Here is a 23,344-nt window from a genome sequence, read left to right on the forward strand (position 1 = left end):
AAAACTGGCCCATGTTATAACTTTTTGTTTTGGCAAATATGCATATTATTATTGCTTATGGGCTTTTCTTGGCTTCGCGCGGCCAGAAATATATTTTATTTAGGCCACGCCGTGGACGCCAAGGCTTTCCGTTCGATTCAAATTATTTGGCAAGTGCGCGCACGCGTCGAACATTTCAAATGCTGTATTATTTTGGTCCCTTTCCGACATAAAATTGCCCAAACAAAAATAAATAAGCCACAGAGATGACTCAATTTGGCTTTGGGATGCACTGTCCATTTGTAAAATGACTTTGTGCGACCGAATAACCATTTTTATGATCGGAAAATCAATTAGGGTTTATAACATGCATAAATCGCAGCAGTTGTTTCGTGCCAAAGCACGCGCCACAAGCAATTAAAGCTCTTACAATCATTTACGATCAGAAACTGACAATGTTTACCCTTATCTACTTTATGCAAACAATTTTGTTGTAAAACGTTGAAAAATTATGTCCAGACAAGAAAAGCGGTAATTAATGCGATGGTAATTAAAACAGATTATGTTATTTTTTAAAATGAAGAATAATTTTTCTTCTTACCTTCGTATTTAGCCTAATATAATATTCCAAGATTTCCAATAACAAGAATTTAGAATTACTTATTTATAAATGTGAATATAATGTGTTTCCATCGAGAGATATTTTTGTGTCGCGTAGAAGGTATGAAATGCAGAGCTCCCTATTATATTTGATTATTGCTTGCATTCTATATCCAAGCAAGGCAGCAATCTTTGCTTTGAATGAACTCCGTTTTACCAGTCATTCATTCTTTGACATATGTGTGCAGTTCAGATCCCCGATCACGTAGGTGTCAAACACGACAGGTGACACTGTCAGATCTCCAAAGACTTCCAGTAAATAACGAAAAACACCCAAGTAGAACGAGCATTAGTTTTGGCTTATATATTTTATTTACGTGTAGCCACGATATTTATGCAACTCTTGCAGGCTTGTCAAGGCATTTGTTTGGATTCCGTTTCCGATTTCGATTTCCGAGTGCGGTTCAGCGGCGGTGGCCTTGGCCAAATTGCCACCCATGACCACGAATCCGATGCCGGCGCCCGCCTTGTAGCTCAGCTCATGGTAGCCAGCCTCATCGTAGTAGGAGTACTTGCCCAAAACATTTCCCGCCTCATCGGTGTGCTGGGCATGCGACATCTGGTCGGTGCTGAAATCAAAGTTTTGATGGCTTTGCAGGGGCTTCAGGTGATTGGTCGCTGCTAATTGGTAGCCACTACTCAGCGAGGATGTTGCCACTGCTAGATTATCCTGTGTGTTGTAGGAAATTCTGGCAAGCGGATTTTGCCTTGTTCTCAGAGCCTGATGCACAAAGTTCAGCGGACCAAAGGAATCCAAAGAAGATGCTCCAAAACTAGGCGTAACGACACTCCTATCCAATCTATCGCCATCCGTGTTGTAGGAGTATCCTTGTCCATTGAACTGCATATACACTTGAGCTCCATGAGCACAGGAAACTATCAGCGGAGCAATCAAAAGCACCAACATCTTGTTCAAGTCTCAGACACAACTAAACTCCGAGCATGGTAAGTCATGCGGTTATATGTGGATTCAAGGAAACCGCAACGTGCAGATTAACCTGCTTATACCCGCATCCACGGATATCATATAACTATTTGCTATAGATACAGATACAGTTTGAGATACAGATACAGGCAAAAATGTATTCCGCTTTAAATACTGTTTTAGTTTCCATGCGGAGTCAACCCAGTTTCGGTTACTCAACACTGATCACTTAGAGCTACGCACTACAAACTACAGATCCAATGGGTGCTTAGTGCTCCCTTGAGGCATTCAGCTCGGCGATCTCATCCTGACGCAGTGCCTCCGACGGCGAGAGACCGATCCTTCCGCCCAAAGGTATTATGTCGATGTTCTGGACATGGGCACGCACACTTTGACCAGGCGGCAGGCCCACGTACCATTTACCCACGTTCTTGATGACGGTGGAGTCGCGATGTCGCTGCACCCACTCCCGATCCCTGTCGATCTCTAGAATTCGGTGGTTGGCGGTGACCAGAGGAGGCAGTGAACTGCCCACATCGTCGTCGTTGAGGTGGTAATTGTCCCCGGGTCCGCTCATGGCACTGGTGCCCGATCCACCTGTGGGCGGCAGGTAGCCAAGGCCGGAGTCGCCTTCGCTGGAGGCTCCAGCTCCACCACCTCGGCGACTGCTTCCCCCACCGGCAGCACCTCCCCTTCCTGCTCCCCGTTCAGAGGAGGCACTACCTCCACCACCGCCGCCGAATCGGTTTCTGTTTCGGGACCCACTAGCATTGTTCCTGGTGGAGCTACCTGAACCCCCTCTCTGAGAGCTATCGCCTCCGGCATCGTATCTAGTAGTGCCCCGTTGTGGACTCCCAGCGGGGAACCCTCTTCGGTCTTCTTTGCCATTGAAGTTGGTGGAACCAGAGAAGCTGTTGCCTAGCCCAATGTCATCCCCTTGGTCATCAGCATGGGCTCCCAGATTTTCATCAGCTGCCCCAGCATCACTATCTCCGCGATTCCGATCTCTTGCTCCATCAGCCGGCTTTAGATAATCTTTTCCTCCTGGTCTGCTTGGAGTACGGCCCCTTCCCGCTCCTCCTGCACCACCACTTGGACCCGAAGCTCCTACCGAACCACTTCCACCGCCTGATCCACCACTACCTCCTTTTGGACCTAAGCCACCACCTGCACCCCTGCCAAAATCATTAGCCAGTCGAAAATCTGGATCTGTCAAACGAAAATCAGCCACAGAGGGATTGTTATGGGTTCCAGGACCAATCCGATTTTGCACCACCCGGTAGCCAATTCCTGCTCCAGCTATATACTCCACAGTGCGCTGTACGCCCTTGTCGTCCAGGAAGGAGTAGGTTCCCCGCACCAGGCCATCGGGTGCTCGACTTTCTGCCCGTCGGTGATCCGATCCGGAGGCGATCAGCTTATAGCTTCCAGCCGGCCCCCTTTGCACAGACATCTTGCCGCGTGCTTTGGGATGGGACTTGTACAGAGGACTGGAGTACGCCACAACGGATGGGCTGTCCGGCACAGCGTTGGAGATCTCGAATCCGGTTCCGGCTCCAGCTGCATACCGGACACTGTGCCGCTCGCCCACGTCGTCCAAATAGGAGTACAGACCTGGGATAGAATCAGTTAATATACTGCTAAGTACCATCCTCTCTAAGCTCACCTCTTATCCTATTTCCCGAATCATTCTCCTCGCTGCGCGACTGATCCGGAGTGCGAAAACTAAAGCTGTAGGATGGATCGTCGAAGGGATCGGCCAGCGGATCGTCCGGACTTCCCCGCGGCAGTACCGGATACTGGGCCAGGTCCATTTTCCGATGGATTTTCGGTCCGTTCACGCGAAATCTATGTGGGAAATGGAGGGAGATTAATTAGCTACCGACACAATGAGTGGTGATTGGGTAAACCCTTCCAGCGGAAGCGGACTTGCACTGCAATTTTGAATATAGATTCGATCTTTGCCCGGCACGCCATTACTTCGATTACTACACATCGCGGGGAACGATCCCATTCAGAATCATCGCTATCGTTGAGCATCTGCCATCTACAATCCATTCCGTTTTTTTTGGCTCGAAACTCTCAGGCCAGTCAATTTGTTAACAGCTTTTTGTTTCCCCCGATTTACCGGAGATTGCAAAAAACAACAGTAGCGCCGAAGCGGTAATGGAAAAACGTTTAGGCAACGCCAGAAAAAGCAGTCCAATGTGTTAGAACGGCTCCAACTCCATGGATCCCCCTCCGTTTGTTTGGGTTTCGCTTCAGTGGCCGCCGCCTGCCGCCAACCGCTGATATATGAGCTCAACTCTGACATCGAGGGGAGATAACTCACTTTGTGCTGCCACTTCCTCCGCCGCCAATACACTCAGGAAAAATCCACACATCTTCCTTAAGGAAGTTACTTTTAAGTAATGATGATCGAAGATCGTTAATTATATTTAAAAATATTTCAAGTTTAGATACTTTTAAAAGTACAAATGTTCTTTTTTTCCCATATATATTTCGAATTTTTAACAGTATCAGTTTCTAATGCAATTTGCTCCGCTCATATGCACTTTAAAGTTATGCTATTTTCTTGCAGTGCACCAGCGCACTTTACCCACTCGTCTTCGCTACCGTCTTCGATTACTCACCCACGTGGTCCGGCCGTGTAGACCGTCTCCTCGATCTGCCCGCTCGCCGGACTCCGCGAACCGTAGCGACCTCGCACCGTGTTGTCCGGAGTGCCCGAGGCGCTGTGATAGTAGCCGCCAATGTCATCATTTGCATGTCTTTTGGCCGATTGGAAGCAACAGCATATCCATTATCCATGCCAGGTGGGGTCCATCGAAACAGAAGTAATTGCGTTGCCCCATGCGTGCGAAATGGAGAGGGAAAGATGGTCGGAAGCGTGTTATTGTTGTGGTTGCAAAACGTTGAGGCGTTAAAGAGGTGCTAAAAATCTCAAATTTGCTCGGGTGTGATGGTGATGGTAAGGTAGCAGACATCATTGACCGATTAGATGATTTGTTAGATTTATGACCCATGGCTGCTAAAAAACTGTAATTGAGTTGTTCTCTTTTCAAAAGGTTTACTATTCCACCAAACAGCGAAGGTTGTAGGCAATTGACTCATTTTCAGCGACTATTTACTATTACTTCTTTCAAAGGCTAATGAACGACAATTAACGTTTTAATATATCAATTAGTTATTCTATTTAATGAATTTTATGGTTGTGGGTTAAGTCTTGTTATTGAGCTGATGATTGTGATGAAATAGAAATTTTCAATTCATATATAAAATTTTAAGTTCATTTTTATCTGAAAATCGCATTACTAATTATGTCCATTTTAGATTTAAGTATTTTTGTTAAATTAGCTATTATCAAAAACGTATTAAAAAAGAAATCACTAATTTCTGTCAACATATCCTTCTGTTTTTTAAAGCATTTTTAGGTAATATGGAAAATGTTACTAAATTCAAAATATTTTAATTGTAACGAAAATGGCTTCAGTCACTGGGTGTTGCAATTGCAATTAAATGCATATGCATATAACTCTTAATTTATGCACTTTTTTTCTTCAGTGCTTAATATCCTTTTAAAATGTTCACTATAGTTTGTCACACATCTCTGTACCGAAACTGGAAAGATCCATCCTCGTTGATGGTATTGTACTCGATTTCGGCTCTTGCAGGATCCGCAAAGTATCCCAAAACTGCGCAGAGAAACAAGAGGGAATTCGCGTGCCGATGCAGATGCAGCATCATTCAAATCGCATTCGTTTTAATCCAATCAAGAGATGAAACAAGTATCAAACGGGCATCCTGTTCCAGGTGCACAGTCACCACATAAACTTCTATTCCCCCAACAGTTCCGATTCAATTCGATTCGATTCGCTTTGATCGTCTCCCAATCCGAGCTTGGATCCCGACTTAAACTCCGACTTGGTTTGCGATCTTCGAGAGGAGCTAGCGGCTAGAACAACGCGACGGCGACGACTGATGCGATCCAGCGTTAGACCTTCGTATTTAAATACGATTCTCAGGCGGCTCAGCGAGCGGTTCGTGCGGCGTCATATGGTGGTGCTAGTGGAGCTAGTGGTGCTGCTTGTCTCACCTGACCACCCACCAAAAAGAGCCAAAGCCACGAAGATGAAACAGCAGCATTTGTGTGCAAATTGCGTTACAAGAAAAGGCGGAAAGTGGGCGCGGGGCTCAGGTGAGAGAATTCGTTCTAATGATGGACACGCAAGTGTTGTTGCAGCTGCTGCTGTGTTTCTCCTATTTTATGGCTCCTTGTTCGCCACTTTACGGGGGGCGGGGTAAGGGGCTTAAAACCCGCGGGAAATGGCCAGCGGAAAATGGAAAATCGTGCCTGTGTAGCTGTCTGTCAATTAGCTCACGTTGTTCTTGTTCCCCGAAGTTGCAACCTGGAGAGCTTCCTGTTGACAATCCACAATCCCCGCCCCGCTCTATCTGCAGCTTACAAATCGCGAAACGCTGAACATTGAACTTCATCGCTGGGAAATCAATTTTCCATTTTGAGTTTTCCGTTAGCCGGAGCTTATTACAAATTCGATCCAGAGCGAGTCTAGGTCAGTGTCTTAGCTGCAATTTTTGGCCAGGTATGCAATTAAAGGCAATTACCCGTCGGCTGGAGGAGACCACAGAACCTTATGACAATTTCCGCCTAGGATCTTGGCTCTTGAATCTTGGCCATTTTAATGAGCCATAATTAGCGTGGCGACGCTACTGACCACTTCCAAGTACAGTTATTGGCCATTGTTCTGGGTTCTAGAAGGGGATGTACTGGGGATATGTCAGGCCCTCTGATTAGACCGCCCCGCTTGGTTGCCTTTGATTCCGGTTATAGTTTATAGTTCTGGCTAGCCCATATCCACATCCACATAGACTACCGCCTTTGATAATCTTTATAGCCGTTGTTTTTTGGCCACATGCAAATTGGTCAGAAGGCGGAAGAGTTCACCAATTGGTTAATTGTGCGCTCAATCGGAGCGAGTGCGTTCCGAGCATAAGCGCTGTGTAATCGCACAACCGCAGAGACAATGGAACGAAACCCAATGCGATCGCGATCGGAGAGCTATGGAGATATGTATAGCCATGATATATGGCCGCTGCCAATGACCATGTTCATAGGCATGTGGTCGAGCTTTAAGGACAAGTTTCTAACGGACTGCACGCATGGGAAATGTGCAACCAGTTGTGGCAGTTGCAGTTGCACTTGGAGTGTTGCCGTTTGCCATTGAACCACATACCCAAAGAGCAAAACTGAAATGAGAAGAAAAAAAATACAGCTAAACTGGAAATTCATAAGTGGCCTGTGTGGGCCATCCTGCCAGGTTGGCTTGGAAAAGTGAAAATGCTTTCGATTTCATCGCGTCCATTTCTTCGGGGGACATTCATTTGACAGCGGCCCAGGCGATCGGATCGGCGTGGAGACTCCAATTAATCGCAACCATGAGGATTACACAACTTTTATGCATCTCGTGCATGGTTATCACATCGATCGACGCTGTGGAATATCTAATTCGCTTCGAGACGAAAAAGGCCAAGTGCTTGAATCCACCCAGAACGGCCAGGAAAGTGGAGTCGGTCATAAGGGAGTGCCAGGATGAGGTCCGCAACAAGTTGGTTAATGGTGGGTCCTCAAATTAGTTAAGCCATATCAAGTACTATACGGTTTTGGTCCCCATATAGAGGCCTATGAGATACTCAAGGAGCAGGTGTCACACAATCAGCCGCCCATCGATCCGAACGATGACTCCATCGACTTCATTTGGCCTTCTGTGCCCGAGGCACCTTCCCTCGATCATTCCCCCAACATTAGCCAGTACGAGTACATAGTCTACGATGAACCCGAACCAAAACGCCATGTGGCCAGATTGATGAGGAACATCCGACGTCTGGATGTGGCCAGTTCGGGTATATATCATCCCACTCTGGTGCCTCTGGAAGACAAACGCATTGCGGGGGTAAGTAAAGTCAAGTAGGAGAATCTTCTGCGAGTAGATCGCTTTTCTTCTCGTGTTAATGAAATGAATAAGCCAAGCTCAATTAAGTTCAATGGCAGCCCAAGAAACAATTGGCTAAACCCCCACTTAAGCTCACCCAGCAAAACCTAAAGTCAGGGTTTTTAGACAATCGAAAGAAAAGCAAATGCATTTTCAGTTGCATTCAAAATCACACGCCTCCGGCGGAGATTTTTCGCACACCTCCCAGCGCAATGCTGAATTTGATGGCTGAAAAGCGCACTTTATGGCGGCACTTAATACACATTAGCTGGCTTTATGCATCAGCAAATTGAATGCACAGACAGAAGTACCTATGCAGTGAGAAAAATATTAGTGGACAAATGTGTCAGATTTGACTATGTGTTAGGGGATACTCTGCTTCTTAGTTTTGATCAAAATTAGAAATTATTAAGTGCAAATATTACAAATGTTAATATAAAGAAACAAACTATTGTTTTTAGATAGCCTGTAGTTAGTTTTAACTCATTAAATAATTTTCACTGTGTATTCCATTGTATAATTTAAACAGGTTTAAGTTAAGTTTATTTACTAAAAGACCCTCGTTGAGTATAATTATCCCTATTTCTAGTGCCTGCTGCACTGCGTCTATGCCAAAAACAACGCCATCGATCAGAGGGGCTGGCCCACCTTAGACGGACTGGTCCACTTCTACTCCGAAGGAGTGCACGAGCACGGATTCTTCATGGCCACCTTGCGGTCCGTGAACCTCTGCCTCCGGACAATGACCGCCCGGTACGGCGTTAATCGCAAGGAGCTGCCCAAGAAAGGAGAAAGCTGCGATCTGGCGTTCGATGTCTTCGACTGTATATCGGACCAAATTACCGGCTACTGTCTGGATCAATACAGCAGATATTAGTTAGTCACTCTGTCTAGTGTGCGTAGCAATTAAATGTTTAGTGCAAGTTCAATTCCAGTTTTTGTGTCCGGCGGCGACTATTGCTACTATGCTGTGGAAAACAGTGTAGGTGGCTTGTTGTTGAAATTATTGTGGCTGTTGGAAATTACTAAACATGTGTCATCTTATTACTCACTTTTCTATTGCAAATATCGTTTGAATTTTTCTTACAAAACTTCACATGATTTCACTGATATTGAAAATGGAAAATTGTCAAGCACAAGAGTCAATCCATTCTTGATTACACGCTTAGCAACAAATTTCTGGATCCTATTGCACATATCAAAATCGACTTAAAAAGATAACGGAAGTATTTTGAATTCTTGACATATTATTTACAGACTTTATACATCGCGCCTTTTATTATCATCTACAGTGGCGCCACCTGCAGTCGCATAGGAATAAGCTCTGTATGCTAGTGTTACCGCTCACCAAAACTGTGAAAATAATCGATATCTAGCAGAAAACGATTGCGTTTCGATATGTTAGACAGTCCAGGCCGTCCGCCAGCATTAACAGTCCCACCACTAAAGCAAAAGTTTTCGGCTGTAAAAACGTAAATATTTCAACTTTAAGCAACTTTAGTGTAAAAATAATCAAATCAAGTGCGTTAATTTGCAAAAAGTGTGTGGGGCTATGGGCAACTTAGAGCTAGCACTGGCGTCAGCGGAAAACCTGCATTTCGCGTGCTTTTCTCTTGTCCCACATTCGTGGTCCGCTTTTGCATCATGTGGAATTCCAGGAATAACCATCATCGTTTCAGCGATCAATAAGCCACGCCGCGTGTTCTCCTTTCTAAAAAGTGCATTTAGCAGGCATTTGATTGGTATATTCCAAAGTTTTTCTTCATTTAAATTCAAGGACTGTTCTTATATAATTGGAAAAGTGCAGGTGGGCGGCTCTTCGGCGGAAAAGCGCTTGCGCCGGCTGCCCCAAATGAAAAGTGAAATTTCGCAATGCAAAACAAGCGACGTCGGCGACGTCACATGTGTTTTTGTAAAATTAACTTGCCGCATTGATGACGCAATTGACCGAGTGCCGCGTGTGCTTTTCTCCCCGCCGCCCAATGAATCATCAATCAAAAGCAATGGCAATAGCAACAGCAAACCGCAAAGAAAGCGCGCGGCCGCATTGTCTGGGGCAGCACAACTTGTTTTTTTTTCTGCAGACGGATGTGAATCATCTGCCACAACCTATCATAAGTCGGCTGCAAAGGCCCCAGATCGGGAATAGTAACCACCAAAGTATTATAATACTACGGAACCTCTCCCTCCCCCTCGCACCATGTTCCGCAATTACCTCATGCCCTTGGACCACTCTTCTTCTTCTTCGTCTTGAGGGGGGCTCGTCCAGGTTTTTTTCAATGGAATGCAGTTGCAAGCTGGTTTCTGGAACGGCTTAGCAAGGTGCAGAACCCTACTGGGTGCGTCTCTCTTGACGTTTTATACCCTTTTAAAGGGTATCATGACAGTTGAATGGCTCACGCCAACTTTGATAATAGCTTTTATTCAGTCTAAGACTAGTTGGTGGAAAAGGAATATGCAGGATAATTAAAGTAGTACATACATGTAGATACCAGTACATAGTTAGCATTCGATATTCAAATTGCCATTTCCGTTATTGTTTAGAATAAGATCAAAATTAGGATTTACAGTTTACCACATAATTTTTGTTTTTTATATTTTTCTTATTATCTTTCTCAAATAGCTTTCAAAGAAGTGGGGGTAATATTAGAAGTATTATTAAACTATAAAATACAACAATTCTAAAATAACTAAGAGTATCTAATGATCGGTCCTCCTCGATTGTTCATTAATTTCGCACTCGCATCGAGGTAAATGGTTAACTTAATGTGTCTGGTGTGTGAACTTGAAACTTTATTGATTAGCGGAAAAGTAATCGATACACGCACATATTCACTTGCGCTTGACCTATTAAATGCACTGTGAAAAAAAATTAAAAATCAATTTATATCAAGTTATTCTGGATACTCAATTGTATACCAAATCTTATAAAAACATTTTGTATATTAATTTTTGTTGTCTTTGGTGTTATATGATAAACAAGGTCTATGAATGTATTTTGAATATTATTTTCCTACGCATACCATGCCGCTTTTTCTCTCTGATTCACTTCACTACTCTTCTGGTTTTGGGCTGTGTGGGCGGCATTCTTTCAAACCATCAGCCGGCTGACGATCGGACTTTGGGATTGTTGTAAACAAATTCGGGCTATAAATACGCAAGACATGGGCAAGAGCCAGGAGGCGAGGCGGTTAGATAAGCGGAGGAAGTGCGGTCAATATGTAGATACATGAGTATGTACCTGACTGTTATCAGGTCCACCGATCGGCGACCGACCAAACCCCCTTTTGCCAGAAGATAAAGATACAACGCCGAGTTGTCATGTGGCCGCTTTGTGTGTTTTTATCACACACTCACTCTGTGTTTTCCTTCCAAGTTTTCAGCCCGCTCGGCGGTTCGTGAAGAGCAAATTCGATTTCTAAATTTTATATTTCACTCTCGAAGGCGGCCGCTTTTGTATTTTCGCTTCAGTCGACGCGCAGCACTCAGCACGAACAAACGTTTGACGCGTATCTGCGAGATACGGATACGAGTACGACGAGTACATATATTCGGTTGGTTTTTGGAGCAATCGCACGCAGTATATGCGTATATATTATACGGTGTCTTGATTCCACCGCGGTGCAGTGTATATACAGTCGGAACTAGACCTTCCACCGACCGAAAGCCTAATGGATTTTTCCAGTCATGCTTCGAATTGTGGAACTGCAGGCTCATCGGGCGGACTATTTCACACTAATTAGCTCCATCATCTGGGCGTTCTAATAATTCAGCTGCTCTCACGCGAGTCTTCGTTTTTTATTTTTTGCACTTATGTAATGTGTTTTCGTAACATCTGCGGCGACGTCGAGCAGAATATAATTGCAGGGAAAGCAGTATGTGAAAAGCGCCAGCACAAAACAAGCAAACAGATAAATGACACTGAAAGAAAATGTCGGGCTGCTAAATTGAATTATCTATTGTGGGGCGGACAATGTAACTGTAATTGTAGCTATGACCGAATCAAATAACCCGAGTGATGCACTTTCAAATACTTAGCTTTGACCACTCCAAACCGGTTAGCCGTTCCAATTGTTTTCTTTCATTTTTTGTGCTCCCTTGTCTGGGGGCCAGTATTTTGTAATCACTTCATTTGGATCGTCTGGCCAGCATGCCTTCGTCGATAAGACATGTGACCTGGCCACGCCTTCCTTGCCCCATAAGTTCCCAATCCGAATTTCATTCAATTTGTACGTATTTTTTGCACGACTGGCTTTAGATAGGGATTCAATTACGACATCCGCACGCGCTGGCCTATCGCCAATAATTTGATTAATAACTTGACAAATTCTGGAAGTGCTGTCGTGGCATGATCGGGACTGGAGGCCGGTTAAGCGGCCTCCTCTTATCACTGAATTGCGTCTAGAGGGTTCTTAGTTTAGTCATGGACCGCAGGAATTTATTACTCCGAGCCAGGGACATTCACTCTTGACGCCTTTGCGTTATCTGGGCAAACTCGTTTTGGGACAAATACCCAGGTGAATGCTCACTGCGATTCGGAGATGGCAAACAAAAAGTGAGGGCAAATATTCACAACTGATTAAAAGTTGGGAAACGAACAAACTGCGCAAAAAGCAGCTGGCTCTCCCCATATAAAACCCCCCATTTCACCATTATATTTGGGGGCCAAAGTATCTCCGCCATTTCTTGGCTGATTATCAAAAAAACGAGCGACAGACTGGCGAAACCAGCCCACGTTAGTTTGACGTCATCGGCGGAATCAGCAGACGTACGGCATCACGTGTGCTTTTTTCCACCAAGCGATCCCCCGATCTCAACGGTCTAGTCTGGCTTTAGACGTATGTAAATTCCCCCGCATCCATTCAATTGTGAACTTGTTTCGTGAGCGTGAGGGAATTTCATAACTGGCCCACTGGCCTGGCAACAAGTTCGGAACATTCGGTTGATCGGTGACACAGTTAAAACCCAGAACATGACCATGACGTAAAAACTTCTAAGCTATCTTATCGCGTTTACAGCAGCCGAGGGTCAGGAGTTCGGTGTTTCGGGGGTGGCACTGGCACTATCTTTTACGTGGCTTGTTTGTCAACAAAGCCGCCATCGATTAATCAGTTGGAAGTGATATAATAGTTGGCTGATAAGATCTCCACTAAGATTGTCTCTTGCCTCTTTCTTTCAGTTCTATTTTGTAAAGCTACAAAATGCATAGAGCCCACACAGCCTTCAGCCTGGCCTTGTCGCCGATGGCGCACAAGAACTTCGCCACATGGCTGCTCAAGAGCAGCAGCAGTCAGCAGGTGAGTTTGGTCGATATGGAGAACTCTTGAGGAAACCCCCACTAATGAAACCCCAATCTTTGGCAGATGGCCAAGGTAACTGCAGCGGCCGCTGTGCGCACCTACAACTCCGCGGCTGCCGAACCTTTTGCCAACGGCAGCACCGCCTCCTACGTGGAGGAGATGTACAACGCCTGGCTTCGGGATCCCACTTCCGTGCACACCGTAAGTATCCCCATTAAACAGGGTTTTATTCCTGCGACTTTTTAAATTGAACTCTTGATTCTGAGTCATCGCGAAACAAGTTCGAATTGCTTATTTCTGAAGCGGAAGTGTATAATTATCCTTTTAAAAACCATTTAAAAATGTTAAATGTTCTCTGTAACAAAAAATTTTAAAAAAAAGTCCAATAAAACGGTGGAATAAAGCATTGACTTGCAATACTTTTTAATACACAATAAATCCTCATTGATTCATTCTTCTTTTAGTCCTGGGACGCGTACTTCCGCAGCAACAGCTACGTTAGCCCGCCCAACTTGGCGCCCGTGCAGGCCAACACTCTGCCGCTGACGTCCTTCAACTTTGGAGGAGCCGTCGCCGGCGCTGCGCCCGACTCCAAGACCATTGACGACCATCTGGCCGTCCAGGCCATCATCAGGAGCTACCAGGTATGTCGGCTCGTGCTGGCTCAATTACTTGGCTTCCAGCCGAACGGTGGAGATTGCAGCCACAGTTGGCGCTTTTTGTTTCGTTCTCCTAGGTTCAGTTAATGTTTATGTTTAGATTATGATCAGTAGAGTTGCCTTTGCCCCACCCTTATGTGTGTTCACTATTGTCCATTTACCCAGACCAAATCATTTCGAATCCAGTATTCATGGTAGATTAGAAAATACTTCGTTGACTTACCCACGCCATCCACAGTATCCATAGAGTTAGACATTCACTCCTTCATGAGTAGTTTGGTTTTCTGTTCAATCACTTCCATTTCGGTTCACCAAATAGTTATATATTAAGGGGACTTGTCACTTTTGATTGCACCATTCCTCACTAGCTAATAAGATAAAGAAATATCGAAATTATTTGCGATTATCCAAGGATATTCTGATTATATTGCCAGAGAAGAAGTTAATTTTAATTTTCATATGATATACATTTTTGGTAAAGTTAAGCCTGTTGTTTTGTAGCTTGTTTGAGTTTCTAATGACATACGATAACTTCCTGGCGTACGCATTTAACTTAATATACCTAAGTCCTATGATCTACCCTGTACACCTCTTTACATATAATCAACCAATCTGTCTACGATATGTATGTACCATATAGTCACGAGGTCATTTGGCATCTGATCTGGATCCGCTCGGAATTTTGACTCGCGAAAAAACCGTCTGCAAGGATGGGCTAGCACGTCGTGCTAACGAAGATGTGCTCAGGCAGCACTCTGGGTTTTTGTTTGGTAAATTCTTTTACACAACTGTTTCATTTAACCCCCAGTCGCACCACTCAATCCAAAACCTGATGCACCATCCTGCTACTACCCACTCGCCTAGTAACTAAGTTAAGCACTCAAACTTACGCAATTGGTTTTGAAAATAACTCGTGCTTACCATTTAACAGCCGAAGAAGGTTAAATGAAATTCGGAGTTGATGAGGAAGGGACACATGCCCCTTTGTAGGATTAAGTTAGCGAGTTCCGTTCAGTTGAAGGTTTTTCAATATTTCCTGTAAGTAACCTTGGTGTTTGGCTTTCTCGAAGTTCGTATCTTTCCGTTAAGGTTTATTCTTAAGCATCCTGTCGACTCTATATCTCTGAGCACCCCAGTTCCATATTACGTCGCTGTTCTTGCACTGTGACCACCGATTCTCGATTAACCCACGAAATTCGAACACATTGCCATCTGTCAATCATTGTCTACTGATCCTGTCGAAGCTTTTAGTGTTCGCTTTATTTGTGTTTGTGCGTTGAGCACATGTATCTGTTTTTGTTCAAAGCCATATCTATTCTATAATTTTAATTGATTATTTTCTTTTCCTTTACTTTTATATAACTGCTTCCTAACCTAAATGTAAACAAATCGAAAAACACAAACTGCAATCGAAACTCAAACCAAAAACCAAAACCGCCAATCGTCTCGAACAATGTTTAAAAAAAATTCAAAATTCTCTCTTTTCGTATTATGTGTGTGTTTTAAAAACCTAAACCGAAACCGAACCAAATCCAATCCGAAAACATTGTTATTACTACTACCACCACCAACACCACAACTACCAACCAAACACCCAATACTGACTCGTTAGATTCGAGGACATAATATTGCTCACCTCGATCCACTCGAAATTAATACACCAGAATTGCCTGGCAACTCCTCGACGAAATCCATTTACGCTAATTTCAGTTTTGGTAAGTAAATCCGGCGTTGGTCGTAACACCTGGCTATTAGCCCGAAACATAACCTGTATCAGTTCTTAACCCTTGATTTGTAAATACTTTAAAAACCAAATATTGTGTTAGTGACGTTCTCTGTCTTTCACCCGCACACACGATCCCCGGCATCAAAAATTCGATTATCGAACCCAACCAACCACACAAATGTATCCAATGATATATAGAACCAAGTAAATATGCGCTATATATTGCCAGTGAATTTGTGTTACATTGTTTGCCCATTTCCGCCTTTAATTGTTATAATTTGGATGTCGTGACGAAATATATAAATATATTTAAGTATACCTCACCGATTCGATTATGTCACAAATAGATTGCATGATTGTTTTGCATTTCTCAAGCGAAATAAAGGGAAATCGATTGATAAGCCCCCTTAGTCTGATTGCAAGTGAAAGATTATGAGCCCATCAAAAACAAATTTAAGTTATCACCGATGTGTCTAATGCATGTCGAAAAAGTGTCCGAATGAGGAACCCGTGAACAAACCAGCTGAGCATGAGCATCCGATCCTAATTTAAACTCTGTACTGCGTACAAACACCTCCGAATAGAAGCAACAAAAATCATTACACTCCGAATTTCAAACCAACATCTGCCGCCTACAATTTACTAATCCCACACCATGACACAATCACTCAGAACCCCTTACTAAAGTCTTAACCCATTGTTCCAACCCACTGCGCAAAAAAAAAAAAAAACAGGCGAACAGGACATGGATCGCCAGTTCAAGCTGCCCAGCACTACCTTCATCGGAGGCGATGAGGCTTCGTTGCCCCTAAAGTGAGTAACCCAACTAAAAGATAATGGATGACCCAACTAATATGTGACATTCCCTTTATTAGGGAAATCCTGAACCGCCTGGAGAACGTCTACTGTAACAAGATTGGCGTGGAGTTCATGTTCATCAACTCGCTGGAGCAATGTAACTGGATCCGCAAGCGTTTTGAGACTCCCGGCGTCCTCAACTTCTCGCCCGAGGAGAAGCGTCTGATCCTGGCCCGTTTGACCCGTGCCACCGGCTTCGAGGCTTTCCTGGCCAAGAAGTACTCTTCTGAGAAACGTTTCGGTCTGGAGGGTTGCGAGATCATGATCCCAGCCCTGAAGGAGATCATCGACGTCTCAACGGAGTTGGGAGTGGAGTCGGTCATCATGGGCATGCCCCATCGTGGACGTCTTAACACCTTGGCCAATGTGTGCCGCAAGCCCTTGAACCAGATCTTCACCCAGTTCGCTGGTCTTGAGGCTGCTGATGATGTATGTGAAGATAAAAATCAGCTTGGTATATATATTTAATGACCTTCCTTTCTAGGGCTCTGGTGATGTCAAGTACCATCTGGGTACATACATCGAGCGATTGAACCGCGTTACAAACAAGAACATCCGACTGGCTGTCGTGGCCAACCCGTCCCATCTGGAGGCTGTGGATCCCGTGGTCCAGGGCAAGACCCGTGCCGAGCAGTTCTACCGTGGCGACCAGGAGGGCAAGAAGGTTATGTCCATTTTGATCCACGGTGATGCCGCCTTCTGCGGACAGGGCGTCGTCTACGAAACTATGCATCTTTCGGACCTGCCCGACTACACCACCCACGGAACGATCCATGTGGTGGCCAACAACCAGATCGGTTTCACCACCGATCCCCGTTTCTCGAGGTCCTCTCCTTACTGTACGGATGTGGCTCGTGTCGTCAATGCTCCTATTTTCCACGTCAACGCTGACGATCCAGAGGCCGTGATGCATGTGTGCAAGGTGGCTGCTGAGTGGCGTGCCACTTTCCACAAGGATTGTGTTATTGATTTGGTCGGATACCGCCGCAATGGACACAACGAGATCGACGAGCCCATGTTCACGCAACCCTTGATGTACCAGAAGATCCGCAAGCACAAGAACTGTCTGGACCTGTATGCCGACAAACTGATCGCCGAGGGCACTGTCACCGGCGAGGAGGTCAAGTCGGTTGCTGCTAAGTACGAGAACATTTGCGAGGAGGCATTCGCTCTGGCCAAGACCGAGACCCACGTCAAGTACAAGGACTGGCTCGACTCGCCCTGGTCCGGCTTCTTCGAGGGCAAGGACCCCTTGAAGGTAGCGCCCACTGGAGTCAAGGAGGAGACCCTCATCCACATCGGCAACCGCTTCTCGTCGCCGCCACCGAACGCTGCTGAATTCGTTATTCACAAGTATGGTCGAGAAAAGTTACTTAAACTTCAAATACTAATTAACCGATTTCTTTCCAAGGGGTCTATTGCGAGTGTTGGCCGCTCGCAAGGCAATGGTGGACGAAAAGGTCGCCGATTGGGCTTTGGGAGAGGCCATGGCCTTCGGCTCTCTGCTGAAGGAGGGAATCCATGTGCGCCTTTCCGGACAGGATGTCGAGCGCGGTACCTTCTCGCATCGTCACCATGTGCTGCACCACCAGCTGGTCGACAAGGCCACCTACAACTCGCTGCAGCACATGTACCCAGATCAGGCGCCCTACTCCGTCTCCAACAGCTCGCTGTCGGAGTACGCAGTGCTTGGTTTCGAGCACGGTTACTCGATGACGAATCCCAATGCCCTGGTGCTGTGGGAGGCTCAGTTCGGAGACTTCAGCAACACGGCCCAGTCGATCATCGATCAGTTCATCTCCAGCGGTCAGTCAAAGTGGGTGCGCCAATCGGGTCTGGTGATGCTCCTGCCCCACGGCATGGAAGGCATGGGCCCCGAGCACTCCTCGTGCCGCGTGGAGCGCTTCCTGCAAATGAGCAGCGACGATCCCGACTACTTCCCACCAGAGTCCGACGAGTTCGGAGTGCGACAGCTGCACGACATTAACTGGATCGTGGCAAACTGCTCGACGCCCGCCAACTACTACCACATCCTGCGCCGACAGATCGCATTGCCTTTCCGCAAGCCCCTGATCCTGTGCACGCCCAAATCGCTGCTGCGTCACCCCGAGGCTAAGAGTCCTTTCAGCGAGATGAGCGAGGGCAGCGAGTTCCAGCGCATCATCCCCGACAACGGCCCCGCCGGCCAGAATCCCAGCAATGTGAAGAAGGTCGTCTTCTGCTCGGGCCGCGTCTACTACGATTTGACCAAGACACGTAGGGAAAAGCAGCTGGAGGGCGAAATCGCCATTGTGCGCGTGGAGCAGGTGAGTCCCCATATGAATATTTATATTGCACCATCTGCTAACGTATTTTGTATGTTCAGATCTCTCCCTTCCCCTTCGATCTGGTCAAGGAGCAGGCCAACCTGTACAAGAACGCCGAACTCGTGTGGGCCCAAGAGGAGCACAAGAACCAGGGCAGCTGGACCTATGTGCAACCTCGTTTCCTCACCGCCTTGAACCACAGCCGCGACGTCAGGTAGGTGCCAGGGCTATATTTAAGCGGTCAGCAACTATCCAACCACCTAAGCAGGAGCACTCCGACCATGTCTTCACACCCTGATTTTTCTCTCAGGCTCAGATTCTTCTCTAGTCTCAGTTTATCTTTGTCTCTATCATGAAGTGCACTATTTTCATCGTGTACTGTACTTTTTATCTTTGATTCTCTAAACATTTTACTCTCTTTTGCTATTGTTTCACTACTTTTGCATTAAATGAAGCTTTAATTTGACCTTTTCATTTTTCATCGCAGTCGCTATCATTTTAAATGCTCCAGCCGTATGATATTCACTTAATATCTAATTTATAATAAAGCTAAATTTAATATAAATAATATTTTATAAAGCTTGCGGACCGACAACCAAAGTTGCTTAATTTACTATCTTTATTGATAAGAAAGTATCATACGGCAAAGGCGAATTTAAAATTTTTATTAGAGCTTCCTCTCACCCCTCACATGCCTCCTAGCTGCTGTATTTATCACACTCCCACTTTTTATATCTCTCTACCTATCTTATTAGCTAGTTTTAGTCCCAACAAGTGATAAAACACCACACACACAAAACTCAAACACTCATTGAACGGATATCCGCTTCTGATTTCTATTTTCGTTTGGATGAGCATGTCCAGCACCGCAAAAGAAAACGAAAAATCATTTTCACCACAAAGTTTAAAAATCAATATCTGAAAATTTATCGCAGCAATTCTCCAAGCGAGTCCATCAGCAAATTGGCTTCATTCATCCGATATTTCATCCTATTCATTTTTACTGTGCATGGCTTTTTATTTATGATTTAGTTTAAACTCTTGTGTTACGTTTATTTACTTATCGAAACTTGTGAAAGACAAGCAAACCAGTTATGTGTTATTTTGAATCTCCCAAATTCCCACCCCGAAATCCACTCGTTGTGTAAATATGTTTGTGCAATTGGCAAAATCTGAAGAAAAAAAAATTTGATAAAAATTCGAAACTACCCAAGAAACGAAAAAAAGCAACCAAAAACAAATCCTTTCTCTCTTTCTCTCTCTCTCTCTGTGTATGTGTTATTGTTACAGCCAAAGCGATGAACAATCCTCCTCCACCAATACTACCACTACTACTGATCATACTAATCATGAATCCGACACCGATTCCGATTCAAAATCAAAACCGTGGCTGAGTCGCATGTTCGCCGCCCCGAACTCCGGCGGCGATCCTAAGGATCCGGCGCAAACCCTTGGCGGCGACTTCAATGCCGCCAAGCACTTTGACTTAAAGAATGTACGACACGATTTCAATAGGCCCGCGGGCATCGCGGCCGCTCCGGGCGCCCGCATAGCGAAAACCGGACGCAAAATTAGGTGAGAGGGCAAGCTCAGCTCAGCTCCGCTACGATGCGCGCGGTCAATGAACTGTGTATCTACAATTAATCTAATCAACTATCAACTACCAACTACTATCTGCAACTTAACTATCCTACCAAACGGAAATTAACTCTCAGTTCCGTTATCTCTTCATTTGTCTCCTCGTTTCCCTTTTATCAGTTTCCTCGATTGCGTTTCTGATTTCTGTTGTTTGGCATGATGATTGTTCGTTCCATGATCCAGCGCCTCATGGTACCCCCGGTTAAAAAGAAATCAACACACCAAACCCTACTACTCTTAACCTCCAGCTCAACAATCTAATCCTCTAATCCTAAAGCACTGTTCTACTTTTCAGTTCTGAGTTTTTGTTTGCACCTCGCGCGTTTCGAAAGTTTTGCATTTGTTTTTGATAAGTTTGCCCTATTTTGCTGTTTGCCAGTCCAGTCCCAATCGTAAAAAAAACCACAGTTAACCCCGACATCTGTACTGCTCCAATCTAACCAAAGTTGTGCTGTAATCTGTACTTGAATTTGTTTGTTTGTACGACGTGCTGTCTATATAGATCACAACCAAGTTAAAAACTACCACAACTACCTTGAAAACAGAGTTTTTAGCGCTTATAGGCAGACATCTCATACATATGCCATCCTAATCTAGGCAATTTGCTGTTCCACGAAGCTTGAGAATTGATGATAAATATCTAAATGATTCTGCATAGCAAAATTTATTGGGGTCCATTTCAATGTTTGGGTTCGGTGTGGTTGCCCTTAATATCACTCTCGACTTAAGATCTCTATACATTTTAATCTTAATATTTAACACCCTGCGCTTGCCTAACCCTCATTTCATTGAACATTTGCCATAACTGTGCTAAAACCAATCAGAAACTAGACTAAAGTTTAGTGCACGTGTCTAACCGAATCAGCAAATCGAATACCGAATGTTGTGCCAACTCACCGCTCGATACCTCAAGTATCCCCACTAATCCCAACTATTTTCCTAATCCACAGCTACGTCGGACGCGCCTGCGGAGCCTCCACCGCCACCGGATCCAAGGCCCAGCACATCCGTGAGCTGAACGCGCTGCTTAACGACGCGATTTCGACCTAAGGAGATGGGTTAGGATGCAGATGAGATTGGGATGAAGATGGAGATGGAGACGATGAATATTAATTACGATTATATTTTGTATTGAAACGTATGCAGACTCTTTGATACGATTTTTTGCTGACGAAATTGTTAAGAGCATTGTGTGAAAGTAATGAAATGTTAAATATTAGTTTAGTGAAATTACAAGAGCAAACGGCAACCAAGTAACAAATAACACGAAATGTTAAGTGTTTAGTAAAGAATCAAGCAAAACGAAAAAGAACTACAACCACTCACAGCAAGTCTTTAATGCAAACTAAAGAGCCAAGATCTAGTAAATAGCCAACTAACCTATGCGCATACATTTGAAGTGATGAGAACTCGCATAGGAGGAGGATATCACTATACTTTCGGAATGAATAAAACCCTTTATAATCTTATTTCTTATTCCTATGTTTAATATTTATTTTATTGTATTATATATAACTAAACTATCTCAAGCCACGCGAAGTTTTGACAGCCTTTATCGATCGCAGGCCAAGAAATCATTAGTGTTTTTGTTTGCCTAAGTTACACATTTTTGTTTAAATAAATGAACAAGTATAATACTTAACAATGACAAACCAACAGAGCTGTGCTTTAGTTCATCACCGATCGAGGAGGCACTATCAGGGATATAGTTCGCGTTTTATATACTCCCCAGTAATTTGGACTGGAAGCTTTGATTACGATTCTCAACAACAACTTGTGTTTGGAACTAAGCAAAGCGTGTTTTATTTTTTTGGAAACCCTTTATGGAGCGCATCAAAATGCAGCCAAAATGCTTTAATTGTTTTTGATCCACGGACGGAGTCCAATCAGGACCCTCTTAAAAATATTTACAAAACAAAATATATATATACTTAAAAACTAATATTGCACTTGTCTCGCACCAATATAAGATATTGAACTGTAGAGTGATAAAGCTAAACTTTTCCAAGAAAAACAAAATGAAAACTATTTTATAAAAGGAGAGAACTTAAAGAGAGAGCATGTGTGTGCGACATTGTCGAAAATTTAACTTCATCTCTAAATTTTAGTGTTACTACAACAAAATATAAATCACAAATTTGCACCAAGTAAGTAAGTAGAATGTTAAAATCAAATATTACACAAGGCAAAATGAGTTGTCAAGAGCCCTGATAAGAAAAGATTTTTGCAAATAATGTGAAATGTGGGAATAACACGATTAAAAAGGAAATATACAATTTACTATTTAATGCATGGTACACTGCGTGTTTTACTCAATATAAATAGGGGAAAACCTTTTACAGCTTCTAGGCCCCAAGAACCAGTTTCATGCTTTCAATTTTCTTCTCTTTTTGGAAGACTTGCAGCAACTAGATTTTCTACAGGAAGTTGCAAGACTGGCCGTTGAGCATTTTCCATTTTCACTGCTCCATCATTCTATGCGTACTTTCACATGCTATCTGCAGTTTGGAGCCAAGATCTTCCTGTCCCGACAACTTCGACATCGCCAATTGGGCAGGTAAAGTGCTCACTTTTGGTCAATTTCTTTCTTTTCCCCTGCAAAAGCAATTTAATCGAACATCTTCGCCGGAGTTTTTGCCTTACTTTCTAATGTTGACAGTATATTTTCATGTCTCCCCGGAGGAACTCCTCCGGCGACCGCATTGAAGAGTGTCTTTCTTTTGGGAGTAACTGGGTGCAATTATCAGGGGCAAACACCACGTGTCTGGAATATTTGCTTACTATCTGTTGACTCAAGTATTTTGCGTTTTTTTAACTGATTTGCCAAAAAAAAAGCACTACAAAAATGAAAGCATAATGCCACGGATAACGAACGCTGAAACACCCTTTTCAAGACACCATAATTATCTGAGAAATAGTTATGAAATCAAATATTAATGCTGCTTTAAAGTTGTTACTCCTTTTTCTATCTATAATAAATTATTTATTAAATAAATAAATTCATTTTTAAATTCAATGAATTGAGAATTTTTTAAGCTATATTATTAAATTTACTAAAAATCGTATCTAAGCTTGATATTAAGGACTACTACTTCATTTTGGCACCAATCAATCTGCAATCAACAAAGAACTCTTCTAAGCCTACTCGTAGATGCTATCTTATTGAACTACTTTGTTCACTTAGTTAAAACTTCAAGCTTAGAGAAATTTAAATGAAATACTGGCAATACTATTTCTCTTTGGCACCAATCAATCAGCAAGCTATCTGTGATAAACGAAGAA

General features: G+C 44.0%; 4 protein-coding genes across 9 annotated transcripts; 2 read left to right on the forward strand and 2 right to left on the reverse strand.

Moving 5' to 3' along the window:
• Nucleotides 1–657: 657 nt before the first annotated feature.
• On the reverse strand, nucleotides 658–1,612 carry LOC117141093. The gene has a single exon (XM_033304408.1). It carries the CDS (start codon nucleotides 1,544–1,546, stop codon nucleotides 953–955), a length of 594 nt encoding a protein of 197 aa, XP_033160299.1. The 5' UTR covers nucleotides 1,547–1,612; the 3' UTR covers nucleotides 658–952.
• A 90-nt stretch (nucleotides 1,613–1,702) lies between these two features.
• LOC117141090 (fibroin heavy chain) lies at nucleotides 1,703–6,259 on the reverse strand. Its single transcript, XM_033304406.1, has 4 exons — nucleotides 5,181–6,259; nucleotides 4,198–4,335; nucleotides 3,231–3,412; nucleotides 1,703–3,178 (listed from the first exon to the last, which is right to left on the reverse strand). The coding sequence occupies exons 1-4, from the start codon at nucleotides 5,309–5,311 to the stop codon at nucleotides 1,833–1,835; spliced, it is 1,797 nt and encodes a 598-aa protein (XP_033160297.1). The 5' UTR covers nucleotides 5,312–6,259; the 3' UTR covers nucleotides 1,703–1,832.
• A 686-nt stretch (nucleotides 6,260–6,945) lies between these two features.
• LOC117141091 (general odorant-binding protein 70) lies at nucleotides 6,946–8,504 on the forward strand. Its single transcript, XM_033304407.1, has 3 exons — nucleotides 6,946–7,202; nucleotides 7,262–7,536; nucleotides 8,165–8,504. The coding sequence occupies exons 1-3, from the start codon at nucleotides 7,022–7,024 to the stop codon at nucleotides 8,450–8,452; spliced, it is 744 nt and encodes a 247-aa protein (XP_033160298.1). The 5' UTR covers nucleotides 6,946–7,021; the 3' UTR covers nucleotides 8,453–8,504.
• Nucleotides 8,505–8,979: 475 nt separating this feature from the next.
• LOC117139145 (2-oxoglutarate dehydrogenase, mitochondrial) lies at nucleotides 8,980–21,718 on the forward strand. Of its 6 annotated transcripts, none has more exons than XM_033301298.1 (12): nucleotides 8,980–9,047; nucleotides 12,755–12,872; nucleotides 12,939–13,076; nucleotides 13,340–13,519; nucleotides 14,175–14,304; nucleotides 15,995–16,073; nucleotides 16,136–16,547; nucleotides 16,603–17,471; nucleotides 17,530–18,424; nucleotides 18,484–18,638; nucleotides 19,715–19,999; nucleotides 21,013–21,718. In XM_033301298.1, the coding sequence occupies exons 2-12, from the start codon at nucleotides 12,777–12,779 to the stop codon at nucleotides 21,110–21,112; spliced, it is 3,339 nt and encodes a 1,112-aa protein (XP_033157189.1). In that variant the 5' UTR covers nucleotides 8,980–9,047; nucleotides 12,755–12,776; the 3' UTR covers nucleotides 21,113–21,718. The 6 variants fall into 6 exon arrangements, with proteins under 6 accessions (XP_033157189.1, XP_033157190.1, XP_033157188.1 ...); XM_033301299.1 differs by having other exon boundaries at nucleotides 9,022–9,096; XM_033301297.1 differs by lacking the exon at nucleotides 8,980–9,047 and adding an exon at nucleotides 11,036–11,129.
• Nucleotides 21,719–23,344: the final 1,626 nt, after the last annotated feature.

Source organism: Drosophila mauritiana, chromosome 3L (genome assembly GCF_004382145.1).
Source record: "Drosophila mauritiana strain mau12 chromosome 3L, ASM438214v1, whole genome shotgun sequence".
Classification (NCBI taxonomy): Eukaryota; Metazoa; Arthropoda; class Insecta; order Diptera; family Drosophilidae; genus Drosophila; species Drosophila mauritiana.